Consider the following 22,609-nt stretch of genomic DNA (forward strand, 5'->3'; position numbering starts at 1 on the left):
TTCAGTAGGCTGCAGAGCTTCCAAGGTTTTGGCTTGCCTGCAGTTCAAGAGATGTAAATGGGCACTAAGTTTGCCTTTGCTAGTGACACTCACTCTGCAAAAATAGAAAATATTCTTTTAAGTCCTTCAAGTTAATTGCCATGAGCATTCAAACATGGGGGTTAAACGCCAGCAGCACATACATGACAAATTACGTAAAAGGTTGAAAATCAAGTTTCCTGCTTCAGATTGCTTTACATTGACCCTTGCTGAGAAGTGTCTGAATGTTTATTAAGCAAGGATGAAAGCTGGCTAGACTCTTATCCCCTCTACGATAGGAAGTATAACCACAATGCAGTGACTGTTGCAGTGAATTCACTTGGTTCATTGATCTGGTTTAAAGGAGAAAACCTGGTCACCACAATCTGGCTGCTTGCCCACTACTTTGCTCATCAAATCTGAGGCATTTGGCAATATGGTGTAATGAGACAGGAGGAAGTCGACGCTGGCCCACGTTTGGCAATGTGGTGTAATGAGACAAGATGTATTCAACACTGGCTCCCGTTTGGCAATATGTTGTAATGAGACAGGAGGAAGTCAATGCTGGCTCACGTTTGGCAATTTGTTGTAATGAGATGGGAGGAAGTCAACACTGGCTCCCATTTGGTAGTGTGTTGTACTGAGACAGGAGGAAGTCAACGGTGACTTCCATTTGGCAATATGGTGTAATGAGACAGGAGGAAGTTCAGTGCCAGCTTCCAGAGAACATGAGAAAGGAGTAGGCCATCTGGCCTGTCAAACCTGCTCTGCCGTTCAATAAGATCATGGCTGATCTGGCCATGCACTCATCTCTTCCTACCTGCCTTTTCTCCATAACCCATAATTGGAGCAGCAAACCATTGATACATTTCCCTTCTTACTTCCTTGTATCCCTGAACTACTGCTTCTCTTATGTCAAAGACTCCTTTGATTAAATTTTTTTACCATTTGTCTACACCACAGGTAACTTAGTGACCAAATAATCATAAGACATGGGAGCAGAATTAGACCATTCGTCCCATCAAGTCTGCTCCTCCACTCCATTGTGGCTGATTTATTAACCCTCTCAACCCCATTCTTCTGCCTTCTCCACATAACCTTTGACACCCTGACTAATCAGGAACCTGTCAATCTCCTCTGAAGAATCATGAGACAGTTTATTTTGACCATTTGTTAAAGCACTATAAAGTAATTGTCAAAGTCAGAGAGAATAGAACTGGGCCCCCGTCTGTCTATAATGATTTTTTTTGCCCATTTGCCCACATTAGATCTATCTGCTTCTATGTTTTGCCTACTTAAATGCCTGTCTAAATGTCTCTTAAACATAGTGATTGTATCTTACTCCACTATATACTTTAGCAGAGAGATCCAAATGTCAACCACTCTGTTTGTTCGTTATTTGCCATGTGATGTGGTGGAGATGCATCTCTACCAAAGAAGATGTAAGGCACTTCTTCCCTCCACTAACATGCAGGTCCCTTGGACAGGTGTAGCGGGTGGTGGTTGGTCGTATGTGCAGCTGGTGCATATCACAAGTCCTGTTTATGCGACCACTGACAACAGGCAGACAATCTCTGATGAGTATTGATAATGGCTGGGGTCACCTAAAAGATACTGCCCAGAAGAAGGCAATGGCAAGCCACTAATGTAGAAAAATTTTCCAGGAATAATTATGATGAAAAGATCATGGTCACCCACATCACGCTCTGTGTATCGTGGCAAAAAGATTCTATCTGTGCTGTCTATACCTCTTATAATTTCACTGATGCGTTGAGAAGAGGTGTCACTTCTTCACTTAAAATGGACTACCATTTTGTTAGTGAAATAGAAAAACACATAGTTTCCTGATTGGTCAGAGCATCATCGGATATGGAGAGAAGGTAGGTGTATGGCGTTGGGTGAGATTTGGGATTAGCCATGATGGAATGGCGGAGCAGACTCTATGGGCTGAATAGCCTAATTTTTGCTCCTATATCTTGTCTTATGGTCCGACACAGCATGGAAACAGGCTTTTTGGCCCAACTTGTATATGCCAACCACAGTGCCTATTTGCCCACGTTTGGCCTATATCTCTCTAAACCAGGTGTTCTCAACCTTTTTTTACGTAATTGACCCCTACCATTAACCCAGGGGTCCATGGACCCCATGTTGGGAATCCCTGCTCTAAACCTTTCATATCTATGCACTCATTTTTTCTTTTGAATATTGCTGTTATACTCCCTGTTCCTTGGCCTTGTTATTGCTGGTGCCTCACATTAGATCTTGGTTTTGGTTCTGATATTTCTAGCTTTTTACCTTTGGCTTCTTTGATAATCTATCTGGATGTTGTGGGGTTAGCCAGGGCATTGTGGGAGGGAAGTCTGTACGGTCACAGGGAAATGTACAAACTCCATACTGAGAGCACCGAAATTCGGGATCAAGATTGAGTTCATACCCTTTTGGATAAATTTAAGAGTCTTATTGGAACAAATTACTGGAACTCCACTTCCACATAACCCTGTATTATTTCTATTAGGTGATATTGAAGGGATAAAACCGAAACTTAAATTGAATAAATATCAGAAAGAATTTATAAAAATTGCATTGGCAGTAGCTAAGAAGACTATAGCAGTTACTTGGAAATCTGATTCGTATTTAAGTATGGATCGTTGGAAAAATGAAATGGCTAGTTCTATTCCACTTGAAAAAATTACGTATAATTTAAGAGATAATTATGTAACATTCTCGAATATTTGGCGCCCTTATTTACAAAAGATAGGATGTCATATTTAAGTGCTCCGACAAAGAATTTGGTTACTTGGGGAAAGTAACGAATAATTATACCAAATTTATTTTGAATCCCATGGAGCGTGTGGAAACCTTCCAATACCCAGGCGGCTCTTTTTTTTCTCTTTCTTTCTTTTAGGTAGGACTATATATATGGGGGGGGGGAGGGTTAAGGGGAGGGGGGTGGGTAGATTTTATCTTTTCATGTATTCTTTTTGAAAATTTAATAAAAATTATATTAAAAAAAGATTGAGTTCATAGTGCTGTGAGACCTTATCACTTAACCACAGTGACACACGTATCAACTTTAGGTCTAAGACTGAACAGGCAGCTGAGACACTGATCTTTTTGTCAGCTCAGGGAGTAGCCTCACTTTTGAGATGGAAGGTTTTGAGTTCCCTGTCCTATTCCTGAACAGTAAAACCTAGACTGCCTTTCAGCGTAACTCTGCAAGAAATGCTGCAAAGTCAGAGATGCTCTCCTGTGTTTATGCTGTTATGAATGAGACCCTTTTTGCCCTCTCATGGAAGAGTATGAAACCATATTAAAGAGAAGCAGGCAAGTTATACTTATAACCTGGCTAATGTTTATACCTCAAACAGCATCATTCAAGATGCTGGATATCTGGTTAACTAACTTTATGGATAGGGTCAATGCAAGCAGGTTTTTTCTTCTGAGGTTGGGTTAAGGGTGAAACATTTAAGGGGAATGTGGTGGGAACTTCTTCACTCAGAGAGTGGCGAGCATGTGGAATGAGCTGCCAGGAGTTATGAGAAATTTAGCTAAGTAACATGTAAAATTTGACTCAGTGACATGCACTTCGTGGGTGCCTGCTGTACATAGCTGCTATACTGTTTGCATTACAACTGTAACTTCAAAGTACTTAATTTGCTATGATAAACACAAGAGATCAGAAATCTTGAGCAGCACACACCAAATGCTGGAAGAATTCAGCAGGTCAGGCAGCATCTATGGAGGGGAATAAACAGTTGATGTTTCAGGCCGAGACCCTTTATCACAACTGGAAAGGAAGTGGGCAGAGCCAGAATACAAAGGTGGAGGAGGGGAAAGAGAGCAAGCTGGCAGGTGATTGGTGAGGCCAAATGAAAGGGAAGATGGGGTGGGTACAATGGGATGAGTTAAGAAGATGGGTGGTGATAGGTGGAAATGATGAGTGTTGAAGAAGGAGGAATTTTATAGAGTAGGACAGTGGTTGATAGAAGTAAGGAAAGAAGGAGAGTACCAAAAGAGGTGATGGGGAAGAGAAGAGGTGAACCAGAATGGAAGAATGGGGAAATCTGCTGTGAAATTTATGGGATGAGCTGAGGTTATGAAGAGCATTGTTTAAATGTAATATTCTTTTGATTAACTGTGCTATGACTCATTTATTACAATATGGACTTGGCTTTGGCACTAAATAAGTATCAATTTAGAAAAGCAAAATGAGGGTCTCCCTAGTAAAGTCACTAAGCTCTGCATTAGGGTATTTTGATTTTTCTCTGTCTTGAGTGTGTTATTTAAGGTACGGTGCAGAGCCGTGAGAGTCAGTCTGGGATCAAGTGAAAGTTGTACGTCACTGCATGGTGAGGCCTGAAATTCAATGTGTGTATTGAACCATCTCCCACTTAGGTAGCAACCTTGGCCAGTTCATCCTCCTGGTCACATGATATGTATATGTAAGGTATGTGATGCAGGCAAAGTCGCTAGGACTGCCAGACTGGGTGATAGCTTCTACTCTCAGGCTGCGAGACTAATGAATACTCTGTCACCACCAAGGTCTCATTACTGTGTCAGTGAGCTGTTTACTGTATGTTTACCTGTGTTCAATAAATAATTTTCTCCAAATAATTAACGGCAGATTGGCTGAAGGTTCCAAAGGAATCCGACCCATCCCTCCTCAAGATGAGGACCGAGGTCTTGTCACTAGAACAGTTTACTACTGTTTACCTGTGCTGCGCACTGCTTGCACTTCGAATTATATTTTAACTTATTTGTAGTAATATTTTGTTTTCCATGCAGTGTGTAATTTATGTTTTGTGGGTGTACTGTGGTCCGAAGGAACATTGTTTTGTTTGGTTGTACATGTGTACAGTCAGATGACTATAAATGTGAACTTGATATCTTTTACATAAGGTTACCATTTTTCCCTTGGTGTAATACAGACTGTAAATTGTGTAAAGTAGGGAGGCAGACCCCAACCCCTACCGCTCCGTTCTGTGCCTGCAGTTACTGAAGTTGTTGATATAAAAACAAACCTTTCATCAGTATCACTAAAATAAAAGTCCTGCCAATTATCACAAGATTAACAATCTGTAAAATAGGATTAATAATTACAATTAAACAGCTTTGTTTTGTAGGAGGGCTTGTATCTTCTCATCATTGTGCTGTCTGCAAAGCAGTGCTTCCCATAACGTGTCCTTTCCTTTTGAAGCAGTCTTTTGTTAGGTCCTTGTGTCTCTCAGTAAATAATTGCAGAAGTGCACGCAAAGGCAAAATTTACCCACACAAGCGAAATAGACTTCCTTATGGAAGCAGTGAAAAGTGACGTTTCAGGTACCAACTTCAGTTCATTATTGTAAGCTCTCATTCAAGGGGAGCTGTGCTGTCAAATAGACACAATATTTGTTCAGTTTTCTTTGCCAGATCTGAGTAGTCCACCACGTTTCTATCCATCATTGTGCCACTTCAGAAACTGCTGCTTTCTGTGCATTCTAATCCTGTATTAGTTGGAAGGTTCATTTTGTATTTGCTCATTTGTCAGAAAGACAATCCTTGTCTGTTAGACTTAGGTTGGCCAATATCGTTTGATAAATACAGTATATCTTTCCACTCTGGCAAGTTCTTCAATAAGACTCGCTCAGGCTGTTCTGTGCACTGCACTTCAAAGCTGTTTTCCACAGGATCAGGGCATCACTCCACCCCTGGCATCACTCCTAGCTGCACACATTGCTCCATTCCCATTGTGCTCCATCTGCACATCTGGATCTGCTACAAAGTCTGTTTTGTCCACATACTTGGCCCTGCTTCAACTTCACATCTGACCCTTGCCCCATCTTATTTTTGGTGTAAGAAGCATAACAGGGAGAGAGCAGGTGAGTATTGAACTGTATTCCAGTAACATTACTTAGTGTGGTACCCATAGCATTCTGTCCCAAAACTGATAACAGTCACTGTGAGTATGAAAAGATTTTTACATAAATTTCAGAACACCTGCTTAACCATGTATGCCACAAGTTTTGTTTTAAGAACAGTCATTTTGAAAAATTAAGATATCCTTTGTGAAATGCAATAGATTTTAGTCCTGAAGAAGGGTGTCAGCCCAATAACTCGACTGTTTTTTTCATTACCATAGATGCTGCCTGACTTGCTGAGTACCTCCAGCATTTTGTGTGTGTCACTCTAGATGTTAGGAGTCAGGACAATTTGAACATAGAATATAGAACACTACAACTCAGTACAGCCTTTTCAGCCTATGATGTTGTGCTGACCCTTTAACCTATTTCAGGTTTAGTCAAACCCTTCCCTCCCACATCACATCTATTCTCGCATCAGTATTCTTACCTAAAAGTCTCTTAAATGTCCCTAATTTATTTGCCTCTACCACCGCTCCTGGCGGCGTGTCCCATCACTCTGTGTTTGTTTTTTTAAAAAAAACCTCTTTGATACCCCCCCACCCCCCCATACTTCACTCCAAGCATATTAACTTTATGCTCCCATGTACTAACCATTTCCATCCTGGGAAGGGGCACTCTATTTATGCTTTCTATCATCTTATACACTTCTATGAAGTCACATCTCACCCTCCTTTGCTCCAAAGAGAAAAGTCCCAGCTTGCTTAACCTGTACTCATAAGGCATGCTATCCAATCAAGTTTGTCCAGCCTGTCCTTATAGCCCAAATCATTTAATCCAAGCAACATCCTGGTGAACCTCTTCTACACCCTCTCCAAAGCACCCGCATATATAGGAGAAATTAGGGAACGTGCATTATGGCTTAAGTACAGATCTGCCCTGTTAAAATCATGATTGTATGGTCTCTCTACTTTGACAGTGCTGTGAACTTTCTGTCACTTCCGCTTTGGTCTTTGGTTAACAGGACAAAATATCTGGGGAGCCATAGTTCTCAGTAAGAAAGTTTAGCAACCTGGATGAAAGAAAAATGGAGGGCTTTGTGGGAGGGAAGGGTTAGATTGATCTTTGAGTAGGTTAAAGGGTCGACACAGCACTGAGGGCTGAAGGGTCTGCACCATGCTGTGGTGTTCTATGTTCTATAAGGTGTGGAGTGAAGGTAAAGCCCTATTGAGGGAGTAGTAGTTACTACCAGAATTTCAATCATGATGCCTTTTGGAAATGACTGATAGCCAGGTGGCACCACCTGGTGGCATTTAATGTGAAGAGCAGGGACAATGAAGCACCACTAGGTTGCACTGCCTTCACATCAACAGCAGATTAACATCCTAAAAATTGTAAATTTAGAACGCTGATTTCAGCTCCAGCGCCAGTATTCTTAAAACAGCCTTGCAAAGGGGCAACAATGGAAGTGAATTTTTTCATTATCTGTTAATATTTTTTATGTGCTATATGTGAAATATGCTCTGTGTGGCTCCTTCGTCCCAGAGGAACACTGTTTTGTTTAGCTATGTATATGGTAGAATGACAATGAATTTGAAAGACGAGAGAAAAATACATGGAAATGTGCGAGAGAGAGAGAGAAATTTGATAAATTGGTTTATTACATATGAGAATATACCTCAGTTGAGATATTACAAAATATAGAGGCAATACATGGCAAAACAATAACAGAATGCAGATTATAATACAGGTGCACATTCCTTTATCCGAAATTCTGAAATCCAAAAAGCTCCGAAAACTGAAGCTTTTTACGCCAACAGCTGACGTCACTCAAGTGTGATGTGGCAGCACTAGCTGAGGCTGCTAGATGTCAGTTGTGGCTCAGCACTCATACTGGTTACACATGCATTTACTGTTCCCTGATATTTTGTGTTCACTGTTGACTGTGTTTAATTTCACTGTGAAAATGTCAAAGAGAGCTGCAGATACCCCTATGGGTAACAATGAGAAAAAGAGAAGGAAGCATCTATCATTATCAATAACGCAGAAAGTGGAGTTATTGCAGAAATTGTGATTGTCTGTTGGCGACATGATGGAAGATCATCTCTCTCATCGATCTGCAAGTCAAGAGTATGAGGGAACACTTTCCACTTCCATGGATGGAGTTTGTCTGTGCATAGCACTTCCACCATATGTCCCATCAAACTACAAGACAGGAGGGGTGAGGAGTCTCTCTCCATTCCCTGCATGAAATTAGCCCATGCGGCTAGAAGTGGTAGTGGTCCTGGATGCTGGGTGTTCTTAATCAGCGGTCCCCAACCACTGGGCCGTGGACCGGTACCGGGCTGCAAAGCATTTGCTACTGGGCCGTGAGGAAACGATATATTTGGCGATATGAGTCAGCTGCACCTTTCCTCATTCCCTGTCACGCCCACTGTTGAGCTTGAACAAACGCGAGGTCATTACCCGCGCATCATCCGTGTCAGTGCAGGAAGGAGATCAACTCCTCAAGCTTGCAAATGACGGCAGGCTGAAAAGTATGTTTGACATAACATCTCTCGGCATTTTGGATCAAAGTCAAGGCTAAGTGTCCTGAGATAGCCACAAAAGCACTGAAAATGTTGCTTCCGTTTCCAACATTTTTCTGCGAAGCGGAGTTTTCTGCAATGAATGCAACGAAAACTAAATTGCGGAATAGACTGGACATGAGGAACCCCCTTCGAGTATCGCTGTCTCCCATCACCCCTCAATAGGACCGTCTTGTTGCAGGGAAACAAGGCCAGGGCTCCCACTGATTCAGTGATATTGGTGTGTTGCAATGTTTTATATGTTCATACGTGGAAAATATGTGCTGTGTGTTTAATATCCAAACATTACTTAAAATGCTATGATGCTATTGACTTACTTATATAACCATATAACAATTACAGCACAGAAGCAGGCCATCTCGGCCCTTCTAGTCCGTGCCGAACTCTTCCTCTCACCTAGTCCCACTGACCTGCACTCAGCCTATAACCCTCCATTCCTTTCCTGTCCATATAGCTATCCAATTTTACTTTAAATGATAATATCGAACCTGCTTCTGCCACTTCTACTGGAAGTTCGTTCAACACTTACTTCAAGCTCCCCTGATAATTAACTTGTCACTATATTCATGCGAGCAAAGTATGCGCTGTGTTTAATATTAAATTCGTTAGATAAACCCTTTTAGAAATGAAATTGAGTGTATTAGCCACATCACCTATATTCCGGTCGTGATTAACCCCCCCCCCCCGGTACAGCATCATCAAACAGGATTTGCGGAGGGGGGGTGGAATCGGCGGGTCACAACGCGCATGCGCACTGGTGACCGCGCAAGGCTTCATGGTCATTGTAGTCTTTTTCTGGGTAAACAACATATTTGACTGCCGGTCCACAAGAATATTGTCAATATTAAACCGGTCCGCAGTGTGAAAAGGTTGGGGATCCCTGTTCTTAATGATGGATGCCGCCTCCTTGAGGCATTACTTTTGAAGATGTCAGATGTCCTGGATGCTGGGGGGTCTAGTGCCCATGATGGAGTTGGCTGAGCTTACAACCCTCTGCAGCTTTTTCCATTCTTGTGCAAAGACTCCTCAACACCAGATATGAAGGTATACAAAATACCGTTTTATGGAACAAGAGTCATGGGTGCTCAACTGTGGTTAATCTCCCAGAAGTGTGAGGTAATATGACACTTTTACCTTTTGATTCAATTAAAAGCATGGTTTAATGAAGTGTAAAGTTTCACACAGTCCTGTGGCTGTGCTAGACATCTGTGAACAGTGTTATCTTTACACTTAAAGGTTATGTTTGCTAAGTCACAGGGGTTGAGAGGTTTTGTAAATATTTTACACACTACACTGCTATAAATGCAAGAAGAGTTTGGGGAATCTGTTGATCGATTTTGTTGCTAATCTTGAGAACAGATTTTGAGTTGTTGAAAAAATGCAGTCAATGTGGATTTTAATGGAAGCATATTAATTTGTTCCCCCTGGCTCTATTAAACCACTGACTCATTCAAATTAACATTAATAAGACAACAGATTAGGAATTTCAGCCTCAAAAGTTAAGTTTTTCCAGCTCTTTGACTAGAGTTTGGGTGTCATGATGAGACATCTCTTTAGTGATTTATAATGTGAATATCCTTAACATCAGTTATGACCATTTCACAAAGAATGGCATGTCATTTTTAATGGAATAATTTACCTTAAATTAATTAATTTTAAGATTGACTTGCATCCAAAAGAAATACCTGATATCAAAGTGAACTTGCTGGGAGCAGTACACAAGACCATAAGACATTAGGAGGATAATTAGGTTATTCAGTCCATTGACTCATCTCCACCATTCAATCACGCCTCATTTCCCTCCTAACTTCACTCTCCTGCCTTCTCTCATAACCTTTGACAGCCTTATTAATCAAGAATCTGTCAACCTCCGCTTTAAATATACCCAGTGCCTTGGCCTCCACAGCCATCTGTGCAATGAATTTCACAGATTCACAATGAATTCCTCCTCATCTTTGTTCCAAAGGGATGTCCTTGTATTGCATGTATAAAATTTGTCTGTAAGCAGTCATTTTGGGATCTATAAGACCATAAGATACAGGAGCAGAATTAAGCCATTTGGCCCCATCAAGTCTGCTCCACTATTTCATCATGGCTGATCCATTTTCCCTCTCAGCCCCAATCTCCTGCCTTCTCCCTGTATCATGCCCTGACTAATCAAGAATTTATCAACTTCTGCCTTAAATATACCAAGTGACTTGGCCTCCACAACCACCTGTGGCAATGATTTCTACAAATCCACCACTCTCTGGCTGAAGAATTTGCTCCTCATCTCTGTTCTAAAAGGACTCCTCTCTATTCTGAGGCTGTGTCCTCTGGTTTTAGACTCTCCACCATAGAAACAATCTATCCAAATCCACTCTTTTGAGGCCTTTCAGCATTTGATAGGTTTCAATGAGGTCACCTCTCATTCTTCTGAATTCCAGTGAGTACATCAAACGCTCCTCATATGATGTGCCTTTCAATCCCAATAAGTTGATTAACATGAACTGAGCATGTGTCTTCAATTCTTTCCAGACATCATCAGTTCTGTCAAACTGGACAAGATACTATTAGCACTATTATCTATGTTAAGGAATCAAGGGCAACTTAATGTTTATGAGCTTTGAAATACAGTATTCACCATTCACTGTTTGAACAGATTTCCATTATCTAAGAGCCTTTTTCTCAATGAGTGATCGTCAGTGTTGCATCCCCCACTCATGAGAAGAAAGTATTAAACTTGTCACATGAGAAGAGCAATCAAGTGCTTAGCAGCAGAATAATATATACACTCAGTGTGCGAGCTCTTAAATAGCACAAATTATTCTTAAATTGTGCCAAACAGACGCAAACATTAAACTTTTGGCTTCATGCCCTTTCTCATTTGCATGTCTGTGTGTTCATTACTTTGTAACTGCCTCTGGATTAATTTTCACAAGCTTGTCTATCACTTCCTTTCACAAGGCGAAAGTGGAGGAAGGGAAACTTTGGCAGCTTTGGTTTCTGCTGAATGAAAGTTGAATAGAATGTAGATCTGGGTAAAGTGGGAAACACAGATTTCCATGCTTTTCCATCGGACTGTATCAGCTCTCTCATGTCCTCTCTCTCTAAAGGTGTTTTATAAGACAAGATTGTCAGAGTATCAGCATCAGGTTTATTATCACTGGCATGTGTGGTGAAATTTATTAACTTGGCAGCAGCAGTTCCATGCAGTACATGATAAAGAAAGAAAAATAAATAAATAGGTCAATTACAGTAAGTATATATGTAGATTAAGTAGGTTAAAAATTGTGCAAAACAAATTGTTCAATATCTTTTCCAATATACAAGAGTAAAGGAGAACAAAATAATTGTTTTCCTGAATCTGATGCATCACAAAAAGCACAGTAATATAAAGAACACAATTTTTTTGGAAAAAAAACTATAAATATAAATACATTGGAATCAGAATCAGGTTTAATATCACCGGCAAATGTTGTGAAATTTGTTGACTTTGTGGCAGCAGTACAATGCAATACATAATGAATTACAGTAAGCATATGTATTACATTTCAATTAAGTAAGTAATGCAAAAATGGAAATTAAAGAAGTAGTGAGGTAGTATTCATGGGTTCAATGGCCATTTAGAAATCGGATGGCAGAGAAGCTGTATGTCCAATAAATGATGCTAAGCACAGCACTAAGGTGACTAGCAGGAAATGATAAAGTAGTGTTGGTTGGGTGTGTGGATAAGTGAATTAGTGAGTGGAGGAGTTGATCAGCCTTTCTGCTTGGGGAAAGTAACTGTTTTGAGTCTAGTGGTCCTGGTGTGGATGCTATGTAGTCTTATCCCTGATGGGAGTGGGGCAAACAGTCCATGAGCAGGATAGGTGGGATCCTTCGTGACGTTACTGGCTCTTTTCTGGCATCTTTCTGTATATCGATGGTGCATAGGCTGGTGCCAGTGATGTAGAGTTGTGTCACAGTGGCACAACTTGTAGAGCTGCTGCTTTATAACTCTCTTTAATCCTGACCTCTGGTGCTGTCTTTATGGTGTTTGAAAATTCTGCCCATGATCACATGGGTTTCTTCTGGGTGCTCTGGTATCCTGCCTCTTCTTAAAGATGCTCAGAGTGGTTAACTGGTCACTGTGAGTTGCCCATATTCTGTAGGTCTGGCAGAATCTGGGGGAGTTCTTGGAAATGCAGAGGAATAAAATGAAAATGCAGAGGAATAAAATGAAATTGTTATTTATTTAATTTTGAGATATAGTGCAGAACAAGCCCTTTCAGCCCAAGAACTGCAACGTCCAGCAACCCTCCTACTTAACTCTAGCCTAATCACAGGACAATTTACAATGACCAATTAACCTACTAACAGAGACACATCTTTTGACTGTAGGAGGAAATTGGAGCACCCAGAGGAAACCCACACGGTATACAGGGAGAACATACAAACTCCTTACAGAGAGCTCTGAACTCCGGAGCACCCCAGCCTGTATTAGTGAAGCACTAACCACTTTGCTACCGTGCCACGAGATTCTGCAGGTGCTGGAAATCCAGGATACACACAAAATGCTGGAGGAACTCAGCAGGTCGGGTATCATCTGTGAAGACGAATAAAGAGCCAACATTCCAGGTCTGATGAATGGCCTGAAAACATTAGCTCAATGTTCCTCTCTATCAATGCTGCCTGAGCTGCTGAGTTCTTTCAGCATTTTATGTGTGTTGCTCTGGAATTGATGGGGCTTAGTGTAAAGCAGGGGTTCCCAACTTAAGGTCCATAGACCCCTTGGTTAATGGTACGGGTCCATGCATAAAAAAAGGCCGGGAACCCCTGGTGTAAAGAATACTTGATGATTGGCACACACTCAGTAAGCCAAAGGATTTGTTTCCATGGCGTATGCCTATAAAGTGTGCTGCATCATTCCCTCAGCCTAATGGAACATTAACTTTAAAATTTCTGTACTATTAGTAATTGCTGAAATACCATTTGGCAATTCCTTTGTGTTTGATTATAGGGAGCAATGGTCCTCAAAAATTCTGTGTCGAAAAAGTGGGGAAGGAAAACTGGTTACCAAGAAGCCACACCTGGTGAGTTGGGATTTTTCTGGTAAGATTGGGAGGGAGAACATTGGCTGGTGATTAGTATTCAATTCCATTTGTAACTCTAGTTTATTTGAGGCAACCTTGGCCAGCACTAGAACAATATTTCAGGCATGTGCTGACAAGTGGCAAGTATATTCATGCCACTTAATTGTAATTGCTATTTCTAAAAAGACCCTAAGTTGTAAGATTCAATGGTATAGCTATAGCTGGATCACCCACCATCTGCACTGACAGGGTCATTGTTATAAAGTTTAACTACTGCACCTATAAATGTGGGGTTAGAAGAGCTGGTCAAAAGCAAGGATTTCTTAAGCAAGTGTGATGGAAAGCACTGCACATGCCTCAAGAAAGTCCTTGCCATCTTGAACAAAGCAATCTGCTTGATTGACACCCCATCACCACCCTGAGCATGCACCAGAGCACTGCGTCATCTATGAAAGGCCCTGTATCAAATCACCAAGGCACTCCCTAAGCCCATGTCCTCCTCAAAGTAAGCGAAAGAGACCAGGTCAGAGTATGGTATGATGAGACTTGTCACTTGCAACTTTCCCCCTGCCTCCCTCACCTAAGTCAAACAATCCCAATGCAGCACCATAACCCTGTTTGGGAATGGAATTATTTAATATTGCCACTCAAGGCAATTGAAGTGGTAAGTGTGGAATTACCTTCAGAAGAGGTTTATTGTTTCAAACTGACAGCTTGCCTTTCTCAAGCATGCTTAAATGTGGGCATTATACATTAAATGCTAATCTTGCTAGAAATCCTCTCATCCATGAGGGATTTTTTTTTTAAATCCAAGTGTCTCTAATTTGTACCTCATGTTTTTTTCTTTTCCTGTACTGGTTTTTAAATGTTTGAGGTCAGAGGTGGTAAATTAAACATTTCTATCTTTCTTTCCCTGCTAAGTTTAGGATTCATGAATCCATTATTAACTTTAGAACATAGAACAGTACATTTAAAAAGATTAAATGAGGCAGATACATTAGGGACTTTTGAGAGGAGTTTAGATAGGCACATGAATGTGAGGGAAATGAAGTATATGGACATTGTGTAGGCTGAAGAAGTTAGTTTATTTGGCTATTCGATGACTAATTTAATTGGTTTGGCACTACATTGAGGGCTGAAAAAGGAATCTGATAAGAGAGGAGAGTGGACCATGGGAGAAAGCGAAGGAGGAAGGGCACCTGCAGAATGTAATGGGCAGATGAGAAGAGATAAGAGGGGAGCCAGAATAGGGAAAGAAAAAAGAGAGAAGAGGAAGGGGAATTGGTACAGAGCAAGCTGAGGGTAAGGCATTCAGGTAGTGAGAGGTTTGAATAGGAGAGAGGAGTGATAAAGTCAATCTTCTGTATCAAAAAACGAAACCAACAGCTTCAATGAGAATCACTGACAGGTGTGCAACTTAATAGATGATTAGCTTGCATCTTTGTGCCTCTGATTTTTATTTTCTGTGATGCATCTTTCCCTGTAGTTTCAATCGTTTGGATCTGCCGCCGTACAAGAGCTTTGAGCAACTGAAAGAAAAACTGTTGTTTGCCATCGAAGAAACCGAAGGGTTTGGACAAGAGTAACAACCGTGTGCTGTCTGTTATTGTGAGGGGCTTTGTAAGGAGGAATGCATTTCCATTTTTTGTGCTTTCTTTCCAGTAGACATCTGTTTGCCAGACTTCTCAGGACAGACTATTTGTGTCAGAAACCCTGTGGGGAAGTAGCTGTACAGCTTTGTCTATATACGTTTGCAAGCTGAAAATGCCTGATATAATGAGGAAATTGTACATGTTCAAATAGAATTAATGTGCTGTGATAACCAGCTTCAACTGCAGTTTGTTCATTTGTATGTGAGGAAACAACTGGGCTGCATGAACAGGAATACAGTTGGCTGCTTGTCAGCTGGTTGGTGAGGCTCTCCTACATCTGACAGCATCATGCAGTTGAGGCTAAAGCAGGGCTGGAAAACTACCCAGACTGAACCTTTCAGAGTACATCAACTCTCTCCCTTTCTTCACTTTCTGAGTGCAATGTATTTATTATGGTCCATCACTACTACTTTGCCATCCCCACTCACACATCCTGCATTTATCTGTCCAATAACTCATCGTTATCCCATCATTTCTTTATATTTAATTTTAATAAGTTTTAAACAATGTTCTGAATTCTAATTCAAGTGCTGCAAGTTTGAGGTTATCCTTTCCAATTAAGAAAGTCCTATTAAAGTATGTTCGCCTATTTTGCTGATAATCCAGTGAACAGATGTCTACTGCGTAGTTTTGTACCTTTTTATTAATTTTCTTTTAAAGTCATTATCTGTAAAGAAACAGTACTCATGATGTTATCCTGAATCAAAGCCACCTCCTTCATACAAAGGGTAATTGGAAAGCAAAGGTCTCCATTCTATATTTTTAAGTAAATGCAAAAAGTTGCTGAGATAGCTCTAGTTTTATAGAGCATGACCAGGAAATGTTTGTGCTATTTGCGTACTGATGTACCTGATTTGGGAACATCTGTCAAATATAAAGATTGGCTTCAGCTGGAGCTTGAGATTCCCCCCACTCCCCTCCCTCCCATTAGTCTTTTAGGCTTTTTCTTCCTTGTACATAAAGCTCTGTGGATGATTTAGCACAAGTGACTCCTCTGAAGATGTTTTATAATGAGCAGTCTCTCTCACACGACTCTCAAGGTAGCATTGGATCAAGCAGCCTCCCTACTGTTCTCCCCCATCTTGTTTTAGAAGGCTTGTCCAGCACTTTGTAAGAGGGATCTGTTTTGAGGCTTCTGAACTGTGGGATGTGGAAAGAAAATATTCTCCAAAGCAGCAGCAATCAAAGGCAACTTTTCAGAGACAATGTCCTCATGAGGTCACTTTTATGACCAAAACTAACTGCACAGAATTTTTACTACCTGGAATTGTTTGATCTCTGTGAACTTAATGCTTCCTGGAATCACTGCATCTTCTTGTCTGCTCTACCTCATTCCTTGGAAAATGAACTTTAAAATGGTACTAGCAGATTATTTAGGATATTCATATAGACTGAATTATCAGTTCTAACCCTGCCTCTACTTTTCTCCAGCACCACTTCCTTTCCGCTTTTGTATTCTAACTCCAGACATTTTCTGTTCACCCCAGCTACAGTTGGCAGGTGTACCCAAGCAAAGAAGTTCAAGTGATTTCATCTGAAAGCTATTAGAGTATGAAAGTGAATCTTAGCAGGGATAAGATGTACCTACCCTAAAATTATATCTAGGGATTGTATAATTTTGTATTCTAAACTGTGTTGAATAACTTTGAACCCAATAATGGCATGAAATCTCCACAGCAAGTTCACCATTTCTGGTTGCTATCCAGAAAGGATGTTAATGTGTGAGGACAAATTCCTGCCTAGCCTTGATGTCCTCCTGCATTAAATTTCCTGTGAAGGATCACTGGTTGGGCTTACACATCCTTCACCATCCAGAAGCTGCAGGCGACATTGTATGAATGGTTTAAGGAAAGGTGGGAGAAATCTGAATTACACATGACAGCAGTAGGAAGGAACATGCCATGTGTGATCTGTGCTGCATTGTTGAATCGGTCTGTGGTTATTACAAGGGCTTTGGTGCGCATTGGAGTAATTGCATCTCCCAGCGATGCTTTAAGATTTTCCACTTGCTTAATTTCAAAAGATGCAATTTTTCTAGCTTATGGAAAAAACATAAAGAAATGTCCAAGGCATAGATCTTGTGAGATGATACATGGTGTCTGAGGGAGGTTTACTGTCCAGTTATTTATCTCGCTGGCCTGAGATTTAAGTAATTCAATTTGTAAATGATCCGGAAAACAGAAAACTTTGTCATTTCTGCAATTCAGCAGAATTGACACTCTCTTCTCACCAGTCTCGTGCAACATTCTCCTTAAGAAAGACCAATATATCATTGTAAATTGGCATTTGGTGCTGTCCATGCATTGTTGGGTGCGATGATCCTGAGAGGTGAAAGTGGTCAAGGTCACTGCCAACTGGCTGAGTTGCATTGGGAGTATAAAAGGGAAATTAATCTGTGCCTGCATGCACGTCTTTTGAACACCTGGCTGAACTCGGCTTTGCATTTTGTACTTAAAGTGGTCTGTCTGCACTTGCTGGGCAAACTCAAGCAGAAAGCAGTAGCTAAGGCCAAGACTGCTGGTGTGATGAAACATCTTCAACAAAAGATTAACATGTTGGGTTATGGAAATTCATTTGTCTTATTTTCAATAACCAACTCTTAAACCATTTTGTAACATATTGTTAATTATAAGCTATATGTAAAGGATACCAGAGAGCTTTTTTGTGAAAACTTGAATATTTTGATGATTTTTTGAAATCTGTTTGCATTTGTAGTTGTGGCTGCAGCCTTAACCTTGAAACCAGCAAAAATAGACCCGTTGGTGGGTGCAAGTTCAGCGATTGTGAGGTCCTACATTGTGACTGACTCATGTTGTGGAAGGAAGATTTGGTTTTGTGTGCTAGCTAATGCCCAGTAAAAACCTTTGCTGAGCCGATCCAAGTGTGGACCGTGCATTGAGGGCAAGGCCAAGACCAGCCTCTCCCATTTTCTGATGCCTCTGCTTAGATACCTGAAGCCCCAGTGAAGCATTCCCCTGCAAGAGTTAGGGTTACCATTCTCATTTTGAAAGCTATATAGACTCTGAAGCCTGCTCCAACTGTCTTAACATTTAAACAGGATGCTAGTCGGTAGCTGTGCAATATTGGCAGGCTGGTTTTCAGCCAGGGTCCTTTACCCCTGGGTCTTGTTATCCTGCACTTCAGTTAGCTTGACCTACGTGGTCTCATTATGGGGGTCTGCCTGCTCCTACATCCAATGGCAATCACATTGTATCAATCTCTCAGGCATGGTTGATCAACACCCAAGTCAACAAAGAAACCACTCTCGGGTGCCCGTGTTTCTTGTGCTATTTTTGCACTCCATTCAAGGTGTATGGAGATACTAGTTGGCTGGGTTAAAGACCAGTCAGATATATTTACTGTTGTTAACAGGTGAGATTATGGGAGCAACTAAACATGGTTCCTCCCTTGCAGGCCAGTTTTGTTTCTCCTTGACCTTGATTAATACTTAACAACCTTTGTAATCTTGTGTGATATACATTGCTGAGAATGCAATAAGTGAATGTAGGCTGATATTAAATATGAAGCTCCCGTTAAATGTGAATAAATAATTATTGGAGCCTTTTGGAATGCATGTGCTGTGCTAGGCAGCATTTTACACAGTTGTATTTCAGCCCCTAACCCTTGCCACCTGGTTGCCACAAATGGACTTTTCCACTTAACACCCAACAAGAATCTATGGTACATTTCTTCCTTCTTGGCCAGCAAGCAACAACACATTTTCAGGAAAAAATGAGGTGTGGAACAGTTTATTGCTGTTTGTCTCCATCTCTCCTTACCACTCCTCCTCCTCCTCCTCCTTTTCGTCTTTGTAAAACAAATGCCACACCTGTGTTAGTCTGACCTTTTGTTGTCTGATGCACACTGATTGCTAAATCCCAGTGGTGTCCTATATGTACAGATACAATGACTTCAGCTAGGGGCTTATTCTTGTTAACTAGACTGATCTAATTCACAATATGACATGTCATGTCCCCTCCTTTTGTCAAAACAGGGACACTGAGCAAACTGCCATTCACCTGAAGGATAATTTATAGATGCACCAATCCAATCACAAACCAGTTCATTAGACAACGGTACTGCATGGTTTTAGAGTTGTGAAACAGAGTAAACTTAGCAAATTTTATTCAGAATCAGAATCACTTTATTGTCAATATGTGAAACACACTAGAATTGATAGTTCGGTGTCAAGCAAAAAGCACGGGACAGTACCATAACAGGCAACACAATAGCAACCAACAACTTACCAGTCATAAGCAAAGGAAATTCTGCAGATGCTGGAAATCCAAAGCAACATACAAGTCAGTAGTGCAAACAGTCATGAGCAATCAACAATTGGCACAATAGACAGGCTTAAATTTTATTTGTTAGTGGGAGGCAATGCTTGAAGTTATTAACACTGTTTTGACACTTCTAACCATCCAAATTAAACTCGACACTGGACTAATTCAGGAAACCAATTCTTCCCCTCTCATGATGGTAATGAGCGAGTTCTGCAGGTATCCATGACAAATTGCTTTTCTGTAATACTGCTGATCATTGTTACTAAGGATGTTTGGGGCAAATAGTTTCTGACAGAGTAGACTTTAGTCGAATGCAGCAAAAAAAAACTCCCTACACAATTCATCCCAAGCTTAGACAATTCTCACTCTAATGACTTGGACAAAAGAATTATTTTCACACAATCACCTTACCCCCTTTTCTTCCTGTTAGTACATGAGTTTGCAAATGTGCATGTTGCAGCTTTAATTTCCCCATTCAACCCCAACAGGAGTTTGTAAAGAGATGCTAGCATAATTGTCAGTGGCTCCTGACACATAACTCAGTTGTACAGCTGCTGGTTTGATTCCTGACTTGTTCCGCTTTTACTTTTCTTAGTGGGTGGGGTCTGGGGAGAAGTAAAAGTGCCCCAATGTGCCATGAAGTAAGCCCTGCTGAAAGTACATTTGTGTTAAAGTCTAGGTGTTTTAGGATGACTCACTCGATGAGATTGTATCCTGGCAGGACTCAGCATCTTCAAGGGTAGGAAAGGTGAAAATGTGTCAGCAACATGTTTGATCAAGTACCTGACAGCCTTGAAACACAAAGAAAGCAAGAAGGGAAATTCCACTGTGTCTGAAAGTCTGCCATTTTGTTCAGGAAAAACTGGAATCTGAAGCCAACCGTGCTATGCCTTGATTTTAGTTACATATTCTAAAGTTATCCACTGTGATAATCAATTTTTTTTTTAAACTGACACTTCATTCAATCTGTGTAATCCATTGTCATTTGATGATGATTTGAAGTACTTTGGAGGCTTGATAAAGGCGAGGCTCAGCTACTTATCCAATGGTTATGGCCTAGAGATTTTAAATCTTTTTTTCTAAGACTTTAGGGTGGTGAATAGAAAAAGACAACTAGTCTGTTCCAGCTGTCTTCACCTGCTCCATTTTTACAATCACAATCATGCTAAAAGAAACTTGAAAGTAAGTTCCCCACCCTTCTCCCCGAATGCATTTATACTCATTTGTCCGCTCATTCTAACCAGCAATCATTAGAAGTTTCGGATGAACTGGTTAATTTCATCTGCACGACTACCATTTTTTCCATTTGTTGGTGTTAAATGAATTTTGACGTTTTTCATGTTATGAGTGATGAGACTTAAATTTAAAAGTAGTGATTTTAAAAAAACACAAAAATAATTGGCAACTCATCTCCTGACCTTTGAATACCATGCAAGCTGTCCACAGCAAATCATAAACAAGGTATTCTGCTGGAAATCCAGAGTAACACACACACAAGATGCCGGAGGAACTCATCAAGTCAGGCAGGATCAATGGAGAGGAATGAAAAGGCAACATTTCAGACTGAGACTCTTCATCAGGACTCACAAACAAAGGTCCTGATGAAGGGTCTCAGCCTGAAACATCTGACTCATTATTCCTTTCCACAGATGCTGCCTGACCTGCTGAGCCCCTCCAGCATTTTGTGTGTGTGTGTCCACAGCAAATATTTGAAATCTTCCTTTGGGCCCATCTGTAAGGAACCAAATTCCTTTCAGACTTTTGCCAACTTAGTCTTTTGTAATGTTGCACCAACCACGCAGATACCCGCTGGATAATTGCTGTGTCATGGTCTTTTCCTTGTATCCTCCTGTGTAATTACTACTCATAATTGTATAAATAGCACTGAATAATAATTTGATTTAAAATTAAAAAGACTTTGTTCTTTTAAGTAACTAGCTGAGAAGTATTTACAAGTAAATTCTATAGGAAATTTAATAGATGTTATTTCTGAATCTGCAACGTAATTTAAAGAAATCTGGGAATTGTCGTTCAGATCTTTGAGCTTTCTACATCATGTTAATTTCCACTGTATGATATCTAAGGATGTAAATCATGTTAATATTTCTGTGTTTAATCATTTTGTAATGTTCCAGAAATAAGTTAAGGCTAAAAAGGTAATTCTGACCTCTGACACAAGCTTCTTATCCTGTTTACCTATGTAAAAATAGTTAACATTGTATATAAAAAAAAATTAAAAGCTTCTCAACTGTACAGATAACATGAGTGTGTGTTCCTTTTGTGTTTGGATAGAGCACTAGACCTTTAGTGGTTAACTAACCTGTTAGCCATGGTCATTAATTTAAAATCAGGTTTAATATCACCGGCATACATCATGAAATTTGTTGTCTTTACGGCAACAATGCAATGCATAATAATAGAAAAAAACATGAATTACAGTAAATATATGTTAAATAAGTAGTGCAAAATAGAAATTTTAAAAATTAAGAGGTAGTGTTCATGGGTTCAAAGTCCATTCAGAAATTGATGGCAGTAGGGAAGAAGTTGTTCCTGAAACTCTGAATGTGTGTCTTCGGGTTTCTGTACCCTCTTCCCTGATGGTAGCAATGAGAACAAGGCATTACCTGGGTGATGAGTGGTCAGTAACTAGATATGTAATTGAAATCCAGCGACATAGCTGGGAAATATTAATTCTAATTCTAGTAGTCAAATTGGTACATAGCATGTTACAACACAGTTCAGTCCCTTCAACTCTCAATGTTGTGCTGACCTATCAATCTAACCCCTCCCTCCCTCATAGCCCCTCATTTTTCTTTTATCCATGTGCCTAAGAGTTTCTTAAATGTCCCTAATGTATCTGCCTCTACCAGAACCCCTGCCAGTGTGTTCCACACACACTACACTCGCTGTGTAAAATAAACATTCCCCCCATACTTAAAATTATGCCGCCGGTTTTAGCCATTTCTGCCCTGGGGGGGAAATGTCTGTTTGTCCACTCTATCTATGCCTCATCATCTTATAAAACTTTATGAAGTCACCTCTTATCCTCCACTCCAAAACAAAAAGCTTTTGGAAAAACTAGTATCACTAATAATGAAACTACTGGTTGTAATTAAACCCCATCTGCCTCCTTTCAGAGAAGGAAATCAGTCTGTCTGACTCCTTGAATTACCAGTA

At 40.5% G+C, this 22,609-nt stretch overlaps 1 protein-coding gene across 1 annotated transcript in view; it reads left to right on the plus strand.

The window, feature by feature from the left end:
- Nucleotides 1-21,681, plus strand: part of LOC134342679 (E3 ubiquitin-protein ligase Itchy-like) — a 135,398-nt gene extending 113,717 nt beyond the window's left edge. The window contains exons 24-25 of the mRNA XM_063041088.1: nt 13,425-13,497; nt 14,984-21,681. Of these exons, the coding sequence (XP_062897158.1) occupies nt 13,425-13,497; nt 14,984-15,083 (173 nt within the window). The 3' untranslated portion in view covers nt 15,084-21,681. The remainder of the gene's footprint in view (nt 1-13,424; nt 13,498-14,983) is intronic.
- The last annotated feature ends 928 nt before the right edge of the window (nt 21,682-22,609 follow it).

This window comes from Mobula hypostoma, chromosome 2 (assembly GCF_963921235.1).
Source record: "Mobula hypostoma chromosome 2, sMobHyp1.1, whole genome shotgun sequence".
In the NCBI taxonomy this organism is placed as follows: Eukaryota; Metazoa; Chordata; class Chondrichthyes; order Myliobatiformes; family Myliobatidae; genus Mobula; species Mobula hypostoma.